The sequence below is a fragment of the Gopherus evgoodei genome, chromosome 2 (genome assembly GCF_007399415.2).
Source record: "Gopherus evgoodei ecotype Sinaloan lineage chromosome 2, rGopEvg1_v1.p, whole genome shotgun sequence".
NCBI lineage: Eukaryota > Metazoa > Chordata > Testudines > Testudinidae > Gopherus > Gopherus evgoodei.
Genome location: NC_044323.1, coordinates 189,143,842 through 189,159,084, shown reverse-complemented (window position 1 = coordinate 189,159,084; position 15,243 = coordinate 189,143,842). Strand labels below are relative to the sequence as shown.

Sequence of the window (15,243 nt, the reverse complement as noted above, 5' to 3'; positions counted from 1 at the left end):
ATGTGATTACTAGCACTAATAAAGGATTGGACAACCCAGGGCTCTGAAGACTTAATAAATGTGGAAATTTTACCTTGTCTTTGTATAAAAACCCTGAGCAGCGGGTTTGCACTCGAAACAGCCTTGAAGAAGTTATCATCATTATTAATAGGAAGAAGGTCCCCATGAACATCAGCATATCCAATCATCACCTCCATGCTGGATATGTGGTGGATGTGAAGAATGAGCTTGTAGAAGTCTTCAAACTTTCCTGGTTTGTAACGATCCAGAGAGAATCTTCGGAATTCTGCCCCAAACTACAACAGGAAACAGAAAGGACGTGAGTGGACGATGCTACAATTAAATAATCAGGTTGTGCAATTTAATAGAGCATTTGCTGTTTTCCTCTCCCCTACACTGAGCATGGCTGGACTGTGTCCTTCCAAGTCTACAGTTCCCAGATTAGATGCTTGCAACAGGATTTGTATTATGCTAGAACAGACTACTTTGTAAAAATGTTATCCCTAATATGAATCAATGCTTGTTTACAAGCATCTTAAAGGGCCAGTTTAAAAAAAACATGGTATTTTTTGTTAAAAAATGGTACATTTCAACTAGAGCTAATAAAGCAAGATTCCATTAGAACGGACATTTAAGTTCAACTGTTCAATAGCAGCATCTCTGGTGTCCCTAAAATTACTCTTCTCAAACCAAAGTGGGGAAACATTCTTCACATCCAACTTCAAAAATAGCTACTCAGCTGACTGAAGTCATTTAAAAAAAATCCTTGACATTTCCCCATCAACTGCACAATGAACAAAAACAAACAAAAACCCACACGAGACATTTAGAGGTATGTCTTGTACAGAGTACAGTCTTTCATTAAAAAGGGACAACATCAATTTCTACATGCTCTATAGCAGGGGTTCTCAAACTGGGGGTTGGAAACCTCATGGGATCGCGAGGTTATTACATGGGGGAGGTCACGAGCTGTCAGCCTCCACCCCAAATCTTGCTTTGCCTCCAGCATTTATAATGGTGGTAAATATATATATTAAAAAAGTGTTTTTAATTTGGGGGGGGAAGGGTCACACTCAGAGGCTTGCTCTGTGAAAGGGGTCACCAGTACAGAAGTTAGAGAACCACTGCTCAAGTTTCTTGGCATTCAAGTCCCAGGAGTAAAAGTTCTTCAGATTCCAAGTGAGCTGTTACAGGTTTTTTAATTCTGCCACTCCATTAAATCGATTTTTATGGCTGGCTAAGAGCTACAATTTTTGTGGGACAAACAACGTTTCACATGTTCTCACCCTGATCCATGGCAGCAGTTGAAAAGAATACTGTTAATTTAAGTTTGACCCAAAACAATTGCATAAACAACAGCTGTTATAAGACTTAAGACCCTAACCGAAAATTTTTCACACTTGCGTTCCCAAACAAAAGTGAAACTAGTGTCACTGACTCTAGAAACTGGAATCCAATATACTTTCACTTTTACTAATCTATGGGGTTGTTACATAGTTTAAAAAATTCTAAGTGGGATTCTTACACCTGTCCCTGCACATTGAGTAAAGGGGCTAGATGGCATAAAGGGATTTTAAAAGAGCCATATCCAGCTGGCAAAAATTCCTCAGAGCCTGAACTGCAGACTGCCTTCGGAGGACTCCTCACCCCCCAGCAGGAAGGTTGTGGCCACAGCATGAGGATATTCCAGTCAGTTTTACTGGCCCTGGGCAGCTGGTTACAGGCTGCTATAACTTAGGCAATCCTACAGAACACTAGCGGCCGTTCTGGCTCGTGAACTAGTTCAGGATTGGGAAGACACAAGGGAGACTTAAGCAACCTTAGCCTCCCTTCCCCTGCAAGTTCAGTATTACCTCCTTTAGAGGTGCAGCACAGAATCTCACTCTCTATGTTGTAAAGTTGACAGTCACTATCCCTTATGGAATTAAATTGAGAATGATACTTTTGTTAGAATTTTTAGTCCAATCTCTAGAATTCTAAACTAGGATTTTATTTTCCACTACATTTTATGGGTGGAGGAGGGGAGAAGGGGAAAGGGTTGTGTTTCTTTGTTTTTCTTGGTTTCATCACTATTAAATTCTACTGGATTTTTCCACAAGGATTTAGATACTAGCAGAGTGCTACTGCATTCAGTGTTTAGAGAGAGGCCAAATGATGGTTTCTTTGTCCCTCTCCCCCAGCTAAAGGGAGCTGCAGGGGGCAGCGCCTGCAGCAGACAGTCGGCAGCGGCAGCGTAGCTGCACAGGTCTCTCTGTCACAGCTCTGCCAGCAACAGCAGGGATAGGGAACTGCTTGCAGGGAACCGCCTGCAGGGAGCCGAGCTACCTGAGGTGAATGACACATTGCTGAGCGCAACCTCTGGGAAGGTCCCAGGCAGGGCCATCCCAACTCATATGCAAAGTACCCAGCTGCGTGGGGCACCAAATTTCCTGGTGCCCTGCACAGCTGTGTACTGCTCCAGTCCCTGCCCCTGTCCCACCTCTTCTCCATGGCCCCCACCCCTGTTCTGCCCTAGCCCCGCCTCTTCCCCAATCCCAGACCCACTCCACCCCTTCCCGCCCCTGCTCCACCCCAGCCCCAACCGCAGGGCCGGCGCTTCCATTAGGCAACCCTAGGCGGTCACCTAGGGCGCCAGGATTAGGGGGGCAGCATTTTGTGCGCTCCCCACGGGGCGCACGGGAGCTTCCAATTCCACTCCCGTCGTGCCGCCGAAGAAGGTACTTCTGCCGACGTGCCGCGGAAGACAGCAGCAGGCAATTGAGCAGCTCAATGACTGCCGCTGTCGCCTGCAGCATTTTGGCAGAGGTCCTTCTTCAGCGGCGCGATTGTAGCGGAACCAGAAGCTCCTGCGCACCCCGTGGGGAGCGCACAAAATGCCACTCCCTGAATTCTACCCAGGGCGTCAGAAACCCTGGAGCTGCTCCTGCCCACCCCCACTCCCCTGAGGACTGCAGCAGGGCCAGGCCTGCACTTACTGGTGGCAGGAAGTGCAGCAATCCGGTCCCAGGCCAGCTGCCAATGAGTGCTAGGGGGGTGGTTCCCCCTTGCCCTGCAAGCCGCCCCCCAAGACTGGTCCTTTATCCCCCACCCCCAGTGGGGCTGCATAGGGCCACAGAATAGCTAGGGACGGCCCTGGTCCCAGGAGCAGCAGGATGGAGAAATGTTCGGGGGAGGGGCATGTGAATCTCTCCTGCCTGCTCCCCTTCCACCCCACACTTCAGCCAGCAGCCATGAGGGTTGGATGAAATAACTTTTTAAAAAGTTTCTGCAGGCCACAGTGGGGAGGTTCTCAGGGCCGCAGATGGACCACAGGTCAAGACTTTGAGACCCCTGCATTAAAGGGTCCTCCTCTACCCCACACACAATTTGTTCTTAAAAAATTCAAGAATTCTTTTTGTTTAATTAAATGAAGTTCCTGGTTAAGACAACTTGCTCTGTGCAAGTCACTTCAACCCAAATGTCTTTGTTCTATAGTTAAGACAGCCCGATGATAACATTAATGCAGGTATGAAATAATATTGTTGATCCTGAAGCGGGGGAAATTATTAACTTTGGTTGGGATTGTGCTCCTAAATTACTTAAGTGCTTTTGAAAAATCCTGTCCTTTGATCATGGCCTAGCCCTGATGCTAATTTAAATGCTTATTTAGTCCAAATACAACAAATTAAGCTGCTTGTTTATAATATGAACAGCTGGGTCTAGTTTAGATTTAAATTCAGACTATGCATCCAAATGCACAAAAGCCAAAGCAAAAGTAGACCCAATTTCAATGGAGTCAAAACTGCTGTTCAAACTTTCCAAGTTTGAGTGGCATGTTACTTCCACTGACACGTAGTTTAAAATGTTACTCATTCTAATGCAGGTTAATACAAATGAGTACATGACAGTGTTTTTAGTGGAAAGAAGTTGATTGTACATTATTTTCTGCTAGATTCAGATGAGTATTACATGCCACCAATTTAGGTGGAACTGAGTACTGACGTTAAACTCAAGAGAGAAGAATAAAACATTTTCCAATTGCAATTAAAGTTAGCCACACCTTCTATTCCACAAATTCAGGATTATTTGAATCTAAAAATAGCAGCATAGTAGACCAACATACTGTTGATTAAGTGCCAACTGATCCAAATTTGTTTCACTACTACTTTTTAGGCACCATGTCTGTTTATGGTGCTATATAGATAAACACAGATTTCCTACTCTAAACAGATTACAGTCTAAGGTCATGATCCCACAAACTGATCCAAGCATGTAGATCTTTATGCATATGCAAAGTCCCACTGATTTCAATGGAACATCAAGCAGGCATAAGAGTCCACTCTCATGGACCCAACTGCAGAATCAGGGGCATCAGGTGACTGTTGGTCCCACTAAAGTCAAAGAAATTACTCACATGAGGTAGTAACAGAACTACTGACATAAGCATGTGAGAAACAAGGTGGGTAAGGCAATATCATGTACTGGACCAACTTCTGTTGGTAAAAGAGAAACACTTTCCAAGTACACAGAGCTCTTCCTCAGGCAGCTGGATGTAGCTTGCAAGCTTGTCTCTTTCACCAACAGAAGTTGGTCCAATAAAAGACATTCCCTCGCCCATCTTGTCTCTCATGCCCTGGGACCAACATGGCTACAACTACACTGCAGTAAGTGTAAGTCTAAATTAAGCCAAGAACATTATAAAGGGATGCCACAAGGAGTAAGAGAAGGGAAGTTGCTGTGGAAAAGAACACAAGTTAAGAGGGAATGAAGGGTTGCTTTTGTTTTGTTTTTTTTACAATGGTTGGTGGAAGATATTATAGTAATTTGGTAGATTACGTTACACTGGGATATACAAAGACTGCAGCACTATTGCCAATGGGTTCCTTTCAGAGAAAAAAAGCTTTCACAAATGATAAATTACTCAACCTCCCTAATGAAGCTGATAAACAGTATCACTGTAATAATAGATTTCACAGTAGCACACAACTTCAGGACTGAATACTTCATTGTATTCAACCATGAAGACTTTCTAGATAGCCTCCCTTTCCCCATGTATCTTCCAGGACCTCGAATTCTAACTGCTTTTAAAGATAGCAAAGTAGATAGTTCAAGATGACTAAGATAAAAGCAAACGTTAGTGTTAGCACATTAGACAAAGAGAAACTAGAACTGAGGCTCCACTGAGAGCAACAATCCTTCGTTAGATAAAACTAATCGACTTATTAGAACTGTTAGTTTATTGAACAATGAATTTGTACTTTGACCTACTTACCTAATGCATATATTCCAACTGATATTGCAAAAGTTGAAGTCGGAGGATTAAAGGGGGTTAATGATAATTTAGTCTGACAGGGCTACCAATGACTAACAAAACAGAGAGAACTGCAAATGTTTGCTTTTCAAACAATGTATCCTGTCCTAAGACCCTTCTAAAGATCAGCCAGCCATTAGCTTGACTATTTGCAACTACAAACAGCAAAAAGTAACCAAACTAAGCTACATAGGAACTCTGGTCCATTTCCATAATAAAGGAATGCCAAGAACAATAAAATAGCCACCAAAGTGGAAAAGGTTAGGAGCTCTGAAAATATATGTGTAGTTTATGGACAGAGCAATGAAAGCTCTGCCTCAGATTCACAGCTTCTTGACCCAACCATAGACTATTTCTCACTATGATCAACATAGGCTGCAAAAGCAAGCAACCAACCCAAACACAAAGACACACAGGGCCGGCGCAGCAAGCAGGTGCTTGGGGCGGCCAACGGAAAGGGGTGGCATGTCCAGCTCTTCGGCAGCAAGTCCCTCAGTCCCTTTCGGAGGGAAGGACTTCCCGCCGAACAATGAAGCGTCGGCAGTATAGCTGCCGCCGAAGTGCCAATCGTGACTGGGGGGGGGGGCGCTTGGGGCGGCAAAAACACTGGAGCCAGCCCTGAACACAGACACACTAGTTGAAAATTTTCCATTCAAAACATTTATGGGAGAGAGAAAAAAATGAAACACTAAGTGCTATTTCCCTGCCTGACCTTAAAAGTTTATTGCTAGCTGTGAGTTTGGACAATTCTTTCTAATAAGACTTAACCTCTTCAAAGACCAACATTTCACAATAAACATGAATTACATTAACCGCCTACTTCTCATGAAGCAGGATCTCAGATACAGAAAGAAAAACAACCTGGGCTTCAGTTAACGCTGTACGCTCCACAGACAACAGCTATCAGTCAGTGATGGCCTAATTCTGCTCCCACTGAAGTCAGCAGGAGTTTTATTGTGGACTTCAACGGGAGTCTGCTCCCACTGAGTTTAATGGGGGCAGAAGCCAGCCATCACTGAGTATTCCTGAAAGTTCTACTCTTATGCATATCAGAAATTAGTCCCGAGTTCAGTTTTTAAATATGCTGAACTTCACATTACCAACAGTAATGAATAGGCCCCTAAATGGTGTGTGCACCATGATGGGCATCATCTCTCCATGTCAAGAAAAAACAAGAGTAACAGCGTAAAGGGTTATTTTTTAAACTATGTTCCATTCTACAAATGTTCAGAATGCTGCTTCATTCCTTAATGGCCACTTGCAATGGCGACTCTCAAATGCTATGGTGGAACTAATCCTTTAGCTCAAGCAATCGCGGCTCATGCTTTTGGAGGCAGCATGGCTTAGTGCACAGGGCCCTACAGTCGGAGTCAGCAGACTGCGTTCTATTTCCAGCTCTGCCCCTAATCTGCTGGATGACCCTGGGTAAGTCACTGCACCTGTTTCCATTCCCAATGTCTGTGTATTTAGGCTGTATGCTCGTCAAGGCAGCGCCAGTCTCACTGTGTCTGTGTGCAGTGCCTACGATAATGGGGCCCCCAAACTTCTTTGGTTCCTTCTAGGAGCTACTGAAATACTAACATATTGAAATACAAAGCCACTCCGCTCCCATCTACACACAAAATATTTAAGAAGTTTTCTTTCTCCCTCCATCGCTACAAACAGTAGAAATACGAGGCCTTCACTTCCCTCTTTACCAGAGGATCTGAAGAATAAGGTCACATAAGGTACTTGAACTCCAGCTCTGTTGGCCTTCAGCTGAGCAAGGAAAGAATGCTGAGAAGACTGACTTTTCCCCTTCCTCCCTCGCTGGGAGCGCTTCTCTGGCTCAGACTCCCCAAACAGAATAAAAGGAACATGAACTTACACAAAAATCAAAACAAAAACAAAGACACCACACCCCTACCACACGCTCTACATGGCCAAGTCTCCTTAATTTTCTCCTTATTTGACTTAACGCTGGAAGGTACGCAGATACCATGGCGACGGATACAGCATGGGAATATAAATAAGGAGACTGGCTATCTTCATATATGCGAATTTTTAGTCTGAGTATTTAAACTTTGCAAATGCATAGCCGAAGTTGATCGTGTAGAAGTGGCAGCTTCATCCAAATCATTAATTGTGGCCATAAAAATCTATCAGTCTATTACCTAATAAATTACACTTACCATGTTGTGGAGCCAGTGGCAAAAGTCAGCTTTCAGCAAATGGATATATAGTGGAACGAGTGGGAGGGACTAACAATTTTGTAGACTCTAGTAACCAGTCTGGTAGAAATAAAATACAACTGGGGACAGGGTAAAGCCAAGCCTAATGTATACTGAGACCATTGCCTATCATGACGACCAATACTGCCTCACAGTTTACTTGTACTCCCCCCATCTGTTGTCTTCTACTTAGACTACAAGCTCTTTGGGGGCAGGGACTGTATTTCTGATCCATGTTTGTATAGCGCCTGGCACAACAGGAGTCCTGATCCACGACTGGGACTTTAGGCACAATACACAATAAATAAAATGATGATTTACTCTGAATGAAATTTTGCAACCAGTTCTAGTGATTGTTGCATCAAGGTGGAATGTAGGCCCTGTCCACAGCAGAAGTTCAACTCAGCTTTTGTAACCAGTTGACAAACAGTCTGTGTTCTCATAGCAGCTCCCCCCCTCTCTCTTTCAAGTGTGGCTGAACTAAGCACTGAAACAAAGTCAGGCAACACAAGCATGAACAGCTATGCCACACTACTTCAGCATGGAACAGAGCAGCAGGAGGCCATGCTCACAGCATGGTGCAAGAAGCATGTGGGGCAATACCCTCTAGAAGTCCTGTTACATAGACAGCTCTGATGAAGAGGGCCAGCCATAAACCACACATACATGGTTAGTGTTTTATCACCAATGCTGAAAGCAAATGAAAGCCAGTTCACCAAACCAATCACAGGAAAGCAACCAAACTAGCTTAGGCCTCAAGCAGCAGCAAGACACTTAGCTGACGTTTACTAACAGAGATTGAACCGTGTGGATATAAGCCACCTTTACAGCCAACCATGCCATTTGGGGCGCAGGCACCAGCTTCCCCTCTGCCTGGTGGGTGCCTGACCCTCCCCTGCCCCTGTCCCAGTCCCACCCCTATCCCACCCCTTCCCCAAAGTCCCTGCCCCCTTCCCTGAACACACCATGTCCCTACTCCTCCCCCTCCCTCCGGGAAAGTCCTAAGTGCCACCAAACAGCTGTTAGGTGGCAGGAAGTGCTGGGAGGGAGAGAGAGGAGCAGAGACGCAGTGCACTTGGGAAGTGGGGAGAAGACAAGGCAGGGGCAGCTTGGCTGCCAAGCACTCACTAATCTTTCCTCCGTGGGCGCTCCAGTCCCGGAGCACCCACGGAGTCGGTGCCTATGACTTGGACTATGCCTTCACTACACAGCTAACCCAGGTGATTGGCACCCAGGCCTGAGCACCAAAATAAGCTTAGCCTGAGTGTGAGGCTGCCTCTTACAGGTGTATCTGGGTGCACAGCCGATGGTTCTTTGTACTGAGATGTTTTAGGATTCTTTCCCAGTCAATTGCAAGGGAACTTGTCTGTCCTTTAGGGGTGAGGGGAATTGTGGGAAGGCTCTAGTGGAGTCTGCATACTCATTGCAAAATGGGTGAGATTCAGCCTGAGCTAACGTGAAGCCTGGACTCTTATCCACCCCAGCCATCGCAGCTAGCCAGACTTAAAGCATCTTCAAACCTGGATCAGAGGTCTTTCTGTGCAGATGGTAGGGATATTTGAGCTAAAACCCAGATGAGAGCCTGAGTTAAACCTGCAATGAAGACACACCCTAACTGGTTACAAAAGCAATTAAACCCTCTTTTCTACCCTACTGGAGCCTTCCCTTTTTAATCCTATGTTTATAGCACACACAACTATCAGAGTCATTTGAGGCTCACATCTGACCAAACCTGACTGGTAATTGGGAACGACTGTGCAGAGTGGAAGCAGGAGAGATGTCTTCAGGCAGGATGGCTATGGGATTTGAGAGCCACACCCACCTTCTCTTACACATTCCTAACTTACTAAGTGAGCCTGAAGAAATTCTGCTGGGATCAGCTTTAACCCTGTATTCTGAGGTTTGCATTCAGTCATGGGTAGCGAGCATGGAAGGTCCATTCTGTTGTTAGCCTAGTTGTCCTTAATTATAAGAGTAGGGCAGAATTTACATTTGTTGTTTTTTAACCACAGGCTAGACATGAGAGAGAGAGGGAGAGAGAGAAATCAAGTCTGTTAAAGAGGAATTACAAGGGATCACTGAGGACGGCAAGTGTTAATTGCATGCATGAAACAAATTATCTTTTGGGGCCTGTGCGGAAGAAAAGTCTTGCATAGCTTGAAAGCTTGTCTCTGTCACCAAGAGAAGACATTACCTCACCCACCTTATGTCTCCAATACCCTGAGACCAACACGGCAACACCACCACTGAACTCCCTCTGCCAGGCAAAACTTGCATCAATTTTAGTAGCAGTTTTAAGTGAAGGTTGCAGTAATTCAGTTCTATTTAGGCTGTAAGCAAGTTCTCAATATTAGTTTTCAGGGGCATTCTTAAAAGGTCCTGCCGTTGAAGGCCCTCACTAAAGAGGTTTGTGCCAGTGTTGCACGAAGAAGACCAGAGACTAAAAAAAGATGAATAGTGATGTGCAAGATCCCCACCGGATTAGGCCCTAGATAGTAGGTTTAGTCTTCTAGCCCAGTGGTTCTCAACTTTTCTACACTACTGTACCCCTTTCAGGGGACTGATTTGTCTTGCGTACCAAGTTTCACTCACATAAAAAGTACTGACTTACAAAATCAGACATAAAAAGTGTCACAGTGCAGACTTACTCAAAAACTGTTTTTCCTCATTTTATCATATACTTATAAAATAAATCACAACCTGCCCCTCCAGGTTGAGAATCACTGATATAATACAAAGAACAGGATTATAAACAAGTTATTGTGTGCATGAAATTTTAGTTTGTACTAACTTTGCTAGTGCTTTTCATGTAGCCTATTGCGCAACTAGGCAAATATCTAGACGAGCGGACATACCTCCTGGAAGACCTCTACGTAAGGATATGTGTACCCCTGGTTGAGAACCACTGTCCTAGCCAATGGGTATCTGACAACATTTGCAGAAACTGTATTTAACATGGTAACCACATGAATAACAATATGCTGCCTTCACCAGCAACAGGATGGCACATGGCCATCTTCCAGCAACTAAATTTTCCAGTATCTACTTTCCAGTGTAGTCAGGACCCCATAGCAGTTTATCTAAATGATATGGTAGGCACTCCATCACACATCCTGGGACAGGACATCCCAAAGCACGTTGCCTCATGTGTATTTCCAGCAGGCACCAGCTGCCCAAGTTCTCTCAGAAAAAACAGTTACACAGCCCAGGGGGGTTCTGTGGTGTAAGAAACGCTGCTGCGTGGACAATTCAACTGTGCTTGCTGTAGCCAGGTTACAGAAACGGATCATGACCCAATTAAAATCACTACTGTACTTGGTGCTGCCCCCTATCGTAGGCCCTGTACATACAAGGAAGATGGAATCTTAATCTTTCAGATTAGGAAGGGCTTGAAAGCTTGAGCTCCTTAAAGTTTTCCACAGAGTGGGTTATGGGGACAGTGAAAGAAGAGAAGATGCAAAACATTTCTTCCCTCCGCCATTATCCTCAAATAAGTCTGTCAAACATATTTCTTTCCCTCCATCCTCCACTGAACCTGTTGCAGGTGTACTGTATTTATCATTTGCTGAGTGGAAACCCTTGTCCATTGATGCTCTCCATTTTGCTCAACAATTACTTGGCATTTTGCTGCTGCCAAGACTACAGGATCTAAACTACTGACTGGTTAATGCATAAGTTTCATAGACGTGACCTCTTAAAGGAACCTTACCAGTATCAGAATGAATGCTTACAATAAAACGGGGAAGACGTTACTCTATTTGCTTGGCACTGATTGCGTAGTAGGTGCTATATAATACACAAAGGCAGATAGTACCTGCCCTGAAGTGCTCAAGAGTTTTTGGGGGACAAGCCTATTGAACCAGTTACATAAACTGCTATTTCAGCTCACATGAAATATTAATCTTTACAAGCCAGGTGTGTTCTGTGTTTGTTTTTTTGTTTTTGTTTGACTCTGCAACTGGATTTTGTGGAAATCCAGAAATAAAAATACAGCTAATCCAGAATGACTGAAGTCAATCTTGCTTTGGCATTCTATTTTAATTTAAGATGGCAGCAATATATTGTGGTTTTCTGCAAGACTACTACATATGGTTTGGATACAATCACTTCTGTTTGAAAACTTAGAACAAGAAGTTAAATAAACGTATTCTTCGTCACATTATTTTTGACAGAGTTCATTTTAGTTTGTCTCTATTTACCAGAGATATGATCTGACTTCAGGAAGAATTCCAAAACATTGCACAAAATCTATGTTAACATCCTGGAGGTTCAAAGCATCACATTTTTAGTAGTGTACCTGAATATTGATTTAAAAAGGTAAAGCTTATTCTTTTAAAAACCAAGATTTTCAAGGAGCTCTTAACTGTAGAAGGACATTATAATCTAGTACAGGCTGAGCACCCACAGGAAAAACATTATTTATATATATATATATCCTGGGTGCTCAGCACCCACCAGCCACAGCTGTTTGGCAGCATGCCCAATGAGCTAATCGGGGGCACTGCCAAAGATCTAATCAGTAGCTGCTGCCAAACAGCTGTTTGGCTGGGGGAGGGGCTTGCAGCAGGCAGAAAGCGGTGGGCACTTTTGGGGAGGAGTTGAGCAATTCTCTCCTCCTCCAGGAAAACCAGAAGTCAGCACCTATGTAATCTAGGATAACGATACAATCGATCAATCAGGCTACTGAGGATTGACCAGCACCAATTTACATATATCTTGCTCCCATGAAAGTCAAAAGGGAGTAAAAGCAGTCCTCTAAGATTTTCATTCTCTTTAAAGGGCATTGGTAAAGACAAATTTGTTTTTACTGGAATGCTAAAGGTTGTAAGATAATATTACAATATACACCTGCAATAAAAACATGTGTTTAATTTCAAAATGCTTATGTGGGAACATCATACTTCAGTTGCTAAGGTGTCTGTACAGTAGTAACACTGATTTTTTAAAAATAGAAAAAAGACTTTTTTTGCAGCTGAGTGTCTTTTGCACGGGCACACATTCCCATAAAAAGCAGCAATGTTAGCAGGACAAATCACAAATTGTCTGAGGGCTTGTCTACATCACAAAGTTGCAGCGCTGGTGAGGGGGTTACAGCGCTGCAACTTAGGAGGTGTACACATCTGCAGGGCATCACCAGCGCTGCAACTCCCTGTTTGCAGCGCTGGCTGTACTCCCGTTTTGTCTCGGGGTAGAGGATCCAGCGCTGGTAATCAAGTGTAGACACTTACCAGCGCTTTTCTTGACCTCCGTGGAATAAGCAGGTATCCCAGCATACCTGAGGAAGCCTCTGGTAATCAAGCTGGTCTCCTTCCCCGGTTTGCTCTTGCGTTCCCCGAACCCCGAGCAAGCAGGTCTCCTTCCCTGCGGTTTGCAGGGTGGTTCGGGGAACGCGAGAGCAAACCGCGGCGAAGCTGGTCTCCTTCCCCGGTTTGCTCTCGCGTTCCCCGAACCCCCGTGCAAGCAGGTCTCCTTCCCCGGTTTGCTCTCGCGTTCCCCCGAACCTCCGTGCAAGCAGGTCTCCTTCCCGGCGGTTTGCAGGGGGGTTCGGGGAACGCGAGAGCAAACCGCGGCGAAGCTGGTCTCCTTCCCCGGTTTGCTCTCGCGGTCCCCGAACCCCCGTGCAAGCAGGTCTCCTTCCCCGGTTTGCTCTCGCGTTCCCCCGAACCTCCGTGCAAGCAGGTCTCCTTCCCTGCGGTTTGCAGGGGGGTTCGGGGAACGCGAGAGCAAACCGCGGCAAAGCTGGTCTCCTTCCCCCGTTTGCTCTCGCGTTCCCCGAACCCCCCTTGAAGCCGCCCAACAACGCTGCAGTATGGCCACATCTAACACCACTTGCAGCGCTGGTTGCTGTAAGTGTGGCCACTCTGCAGCGCTGGCCCTATACAGCAGTACTAATACAGCTGTAACAACCAGCGCTGCAAAATTTTAGATGTAGACATACCCTGAGTGTTTCTCCACCCTAGCAAATGTTTTTAATGGGGCAGAATTGCTGGAGGACTATTTGACTTCTGCACGTGTCAGAGATCCAAGACATACACTTTAATCCACAGTGTTCATTGTGCAGGAGAAGATCACTGTTTCTGAATACTGTGCTCTTTACTGGAAGGCCTGACTCTATCATGAGCTTCATTTTTTGTGCACTAGACACATCAGAATGTCAATCTTAGAAGCATATTAAAAATCTAATTAATTACCACCTTTGATAGAACACTGAGTAACTGAATACTGGATTTGGATGAAGTGGAATATTAGATATAACAAATAGATCTACTGTATTTATTACTATTTACATTTTATGATTGCCTGTAATAAGTGTGACTATTTATTGTAGCAGCATGTTGGCCAGTATTAATAAAAAGGTCAATCAACTTGACAAAACAGAACATTGTCACTTTTCCTCATATTGTAGTAACTTGTCATTGCACCTGACACACCTGACAGCAGTGCCGTTTACAAGGGGATGTTATCACAACCCTAACCATAATTTAAAAAATAGTTTCATTTTCTGATAAGCGGATTTGGCAATTAAGCATCTCCTGAAGAGGTTTTTCTTTTATAGTCGCTTAAAAAAAAAAACAAACAAAACAAAAAAACCCACACAAAGTGGATTTATATCCACTCTCGAAAAACTGAAGACCCTTCTCAAGTTACTTTTCTGCTTGTACCTTTAGTCAAGAGGAAACAAGGTCAGGCTATGGCTACACTACACCTTAAATTGATATCAATTATGTTGCTCAGGGGTGTGAATTAGCCACCCCCCCCCGGAGTGACGACACACTTGCGTTTAAGTCAGCGTAAGTTGAGAGTACTATTTCAGCAGGAGAGCTTCTCCCACCCACACAGCTACTGCCACTCATTAATTAAGCCAATACTTAGAGTGGCTACACTAGAGACTTAGAGCGGCACAGCTGCATCAGTGCAGCTGTAAGCTCTCTAGTGTAGCCATAGCCTTTGTGTGAAGATGATACATGTCTCTGACTCTTTTAAACAGAATCTGACGAGAGACAAACTTGAAGGTTCTGGTTTTAAGATTTATGCTTTAAGAGCAACAACTGAGTCAAGTAACTTCCTTCAGGTTATTATAGTATCAGAGGGATAGCTATGTTAGTCTGGATCTGTAAAAGCAGCAAAGAGTCCTGTGGCACCTTATAGACTAACAGATGTATTGGAGCATGAGCTTTTGTGGGTGAATACCCACTTCGTCAGATGCCATTTGAGAAATTGTGAAAATTATTCAAAAAAAATCCAAACAAAATTTTCTTATTCAGTTTTGGAAAAAAACAAAACAAAAAAACCAAACCCAACAACCTCTTATTTTAAGAAGTTGTCAGTTTTCACCCTTTAAGTGGTACAAGTGAATGAATATTTCATGGTGGATGTAGGGATCTCTCTCCAAAAGTTTTTGTTTTGTTTCTAGAGCATCACAGCTATGCACAGGGTTTCACACAAGAAGAAGATAATAAGTTTAGCGCTTGGGAGGGGGATTTTAAAATCTGAATGGAGAGGAAATGCATTAAGAGTAAGGGGTACGTTTGTTTTCTAATATGGGATCTACCAGCAAGCTGGAGTTTTTAAAAGTTTAGGGAAGAGGTTGGGGGGGAGAGGAGGGGGGAAGTGGGGGAAAAAAAAAGTCCTTTTAGAATTATTTCCAGAAGCCAGTAATCTGAGACAACATCTTCAAAAGGGAAAAGGATATTCTGCTTGCTAGCAACCTGACAGAGGAGTGCTAGATGCAGAAGAGAATAG

At 44.2% G+C, this 15,243-nt stretch overlaps 1 protein-coding gene across 1 annotated transcript in view; it reads right to left on the bottom strand.

Annotated features, from left to right (window-relative positions):
- Positions 1 to 15,243, bottom strand: part of PARD6G (par-6 family cell polarity regulator gamma) — a 104,110-nt gene that overhangs the window by 82,375 nt on the left and 6,492 nt on the right. The window contains exon 2 of the mRNA XM_030552567.1: positions 74 to 296. Coding sequence (XP_030408427.1) covers positions 74 to 296 — 223 coding nt within the window. The remainder of the gene's footprint in view (positions 1 to 73; positions 297 to 15,243) is intronic.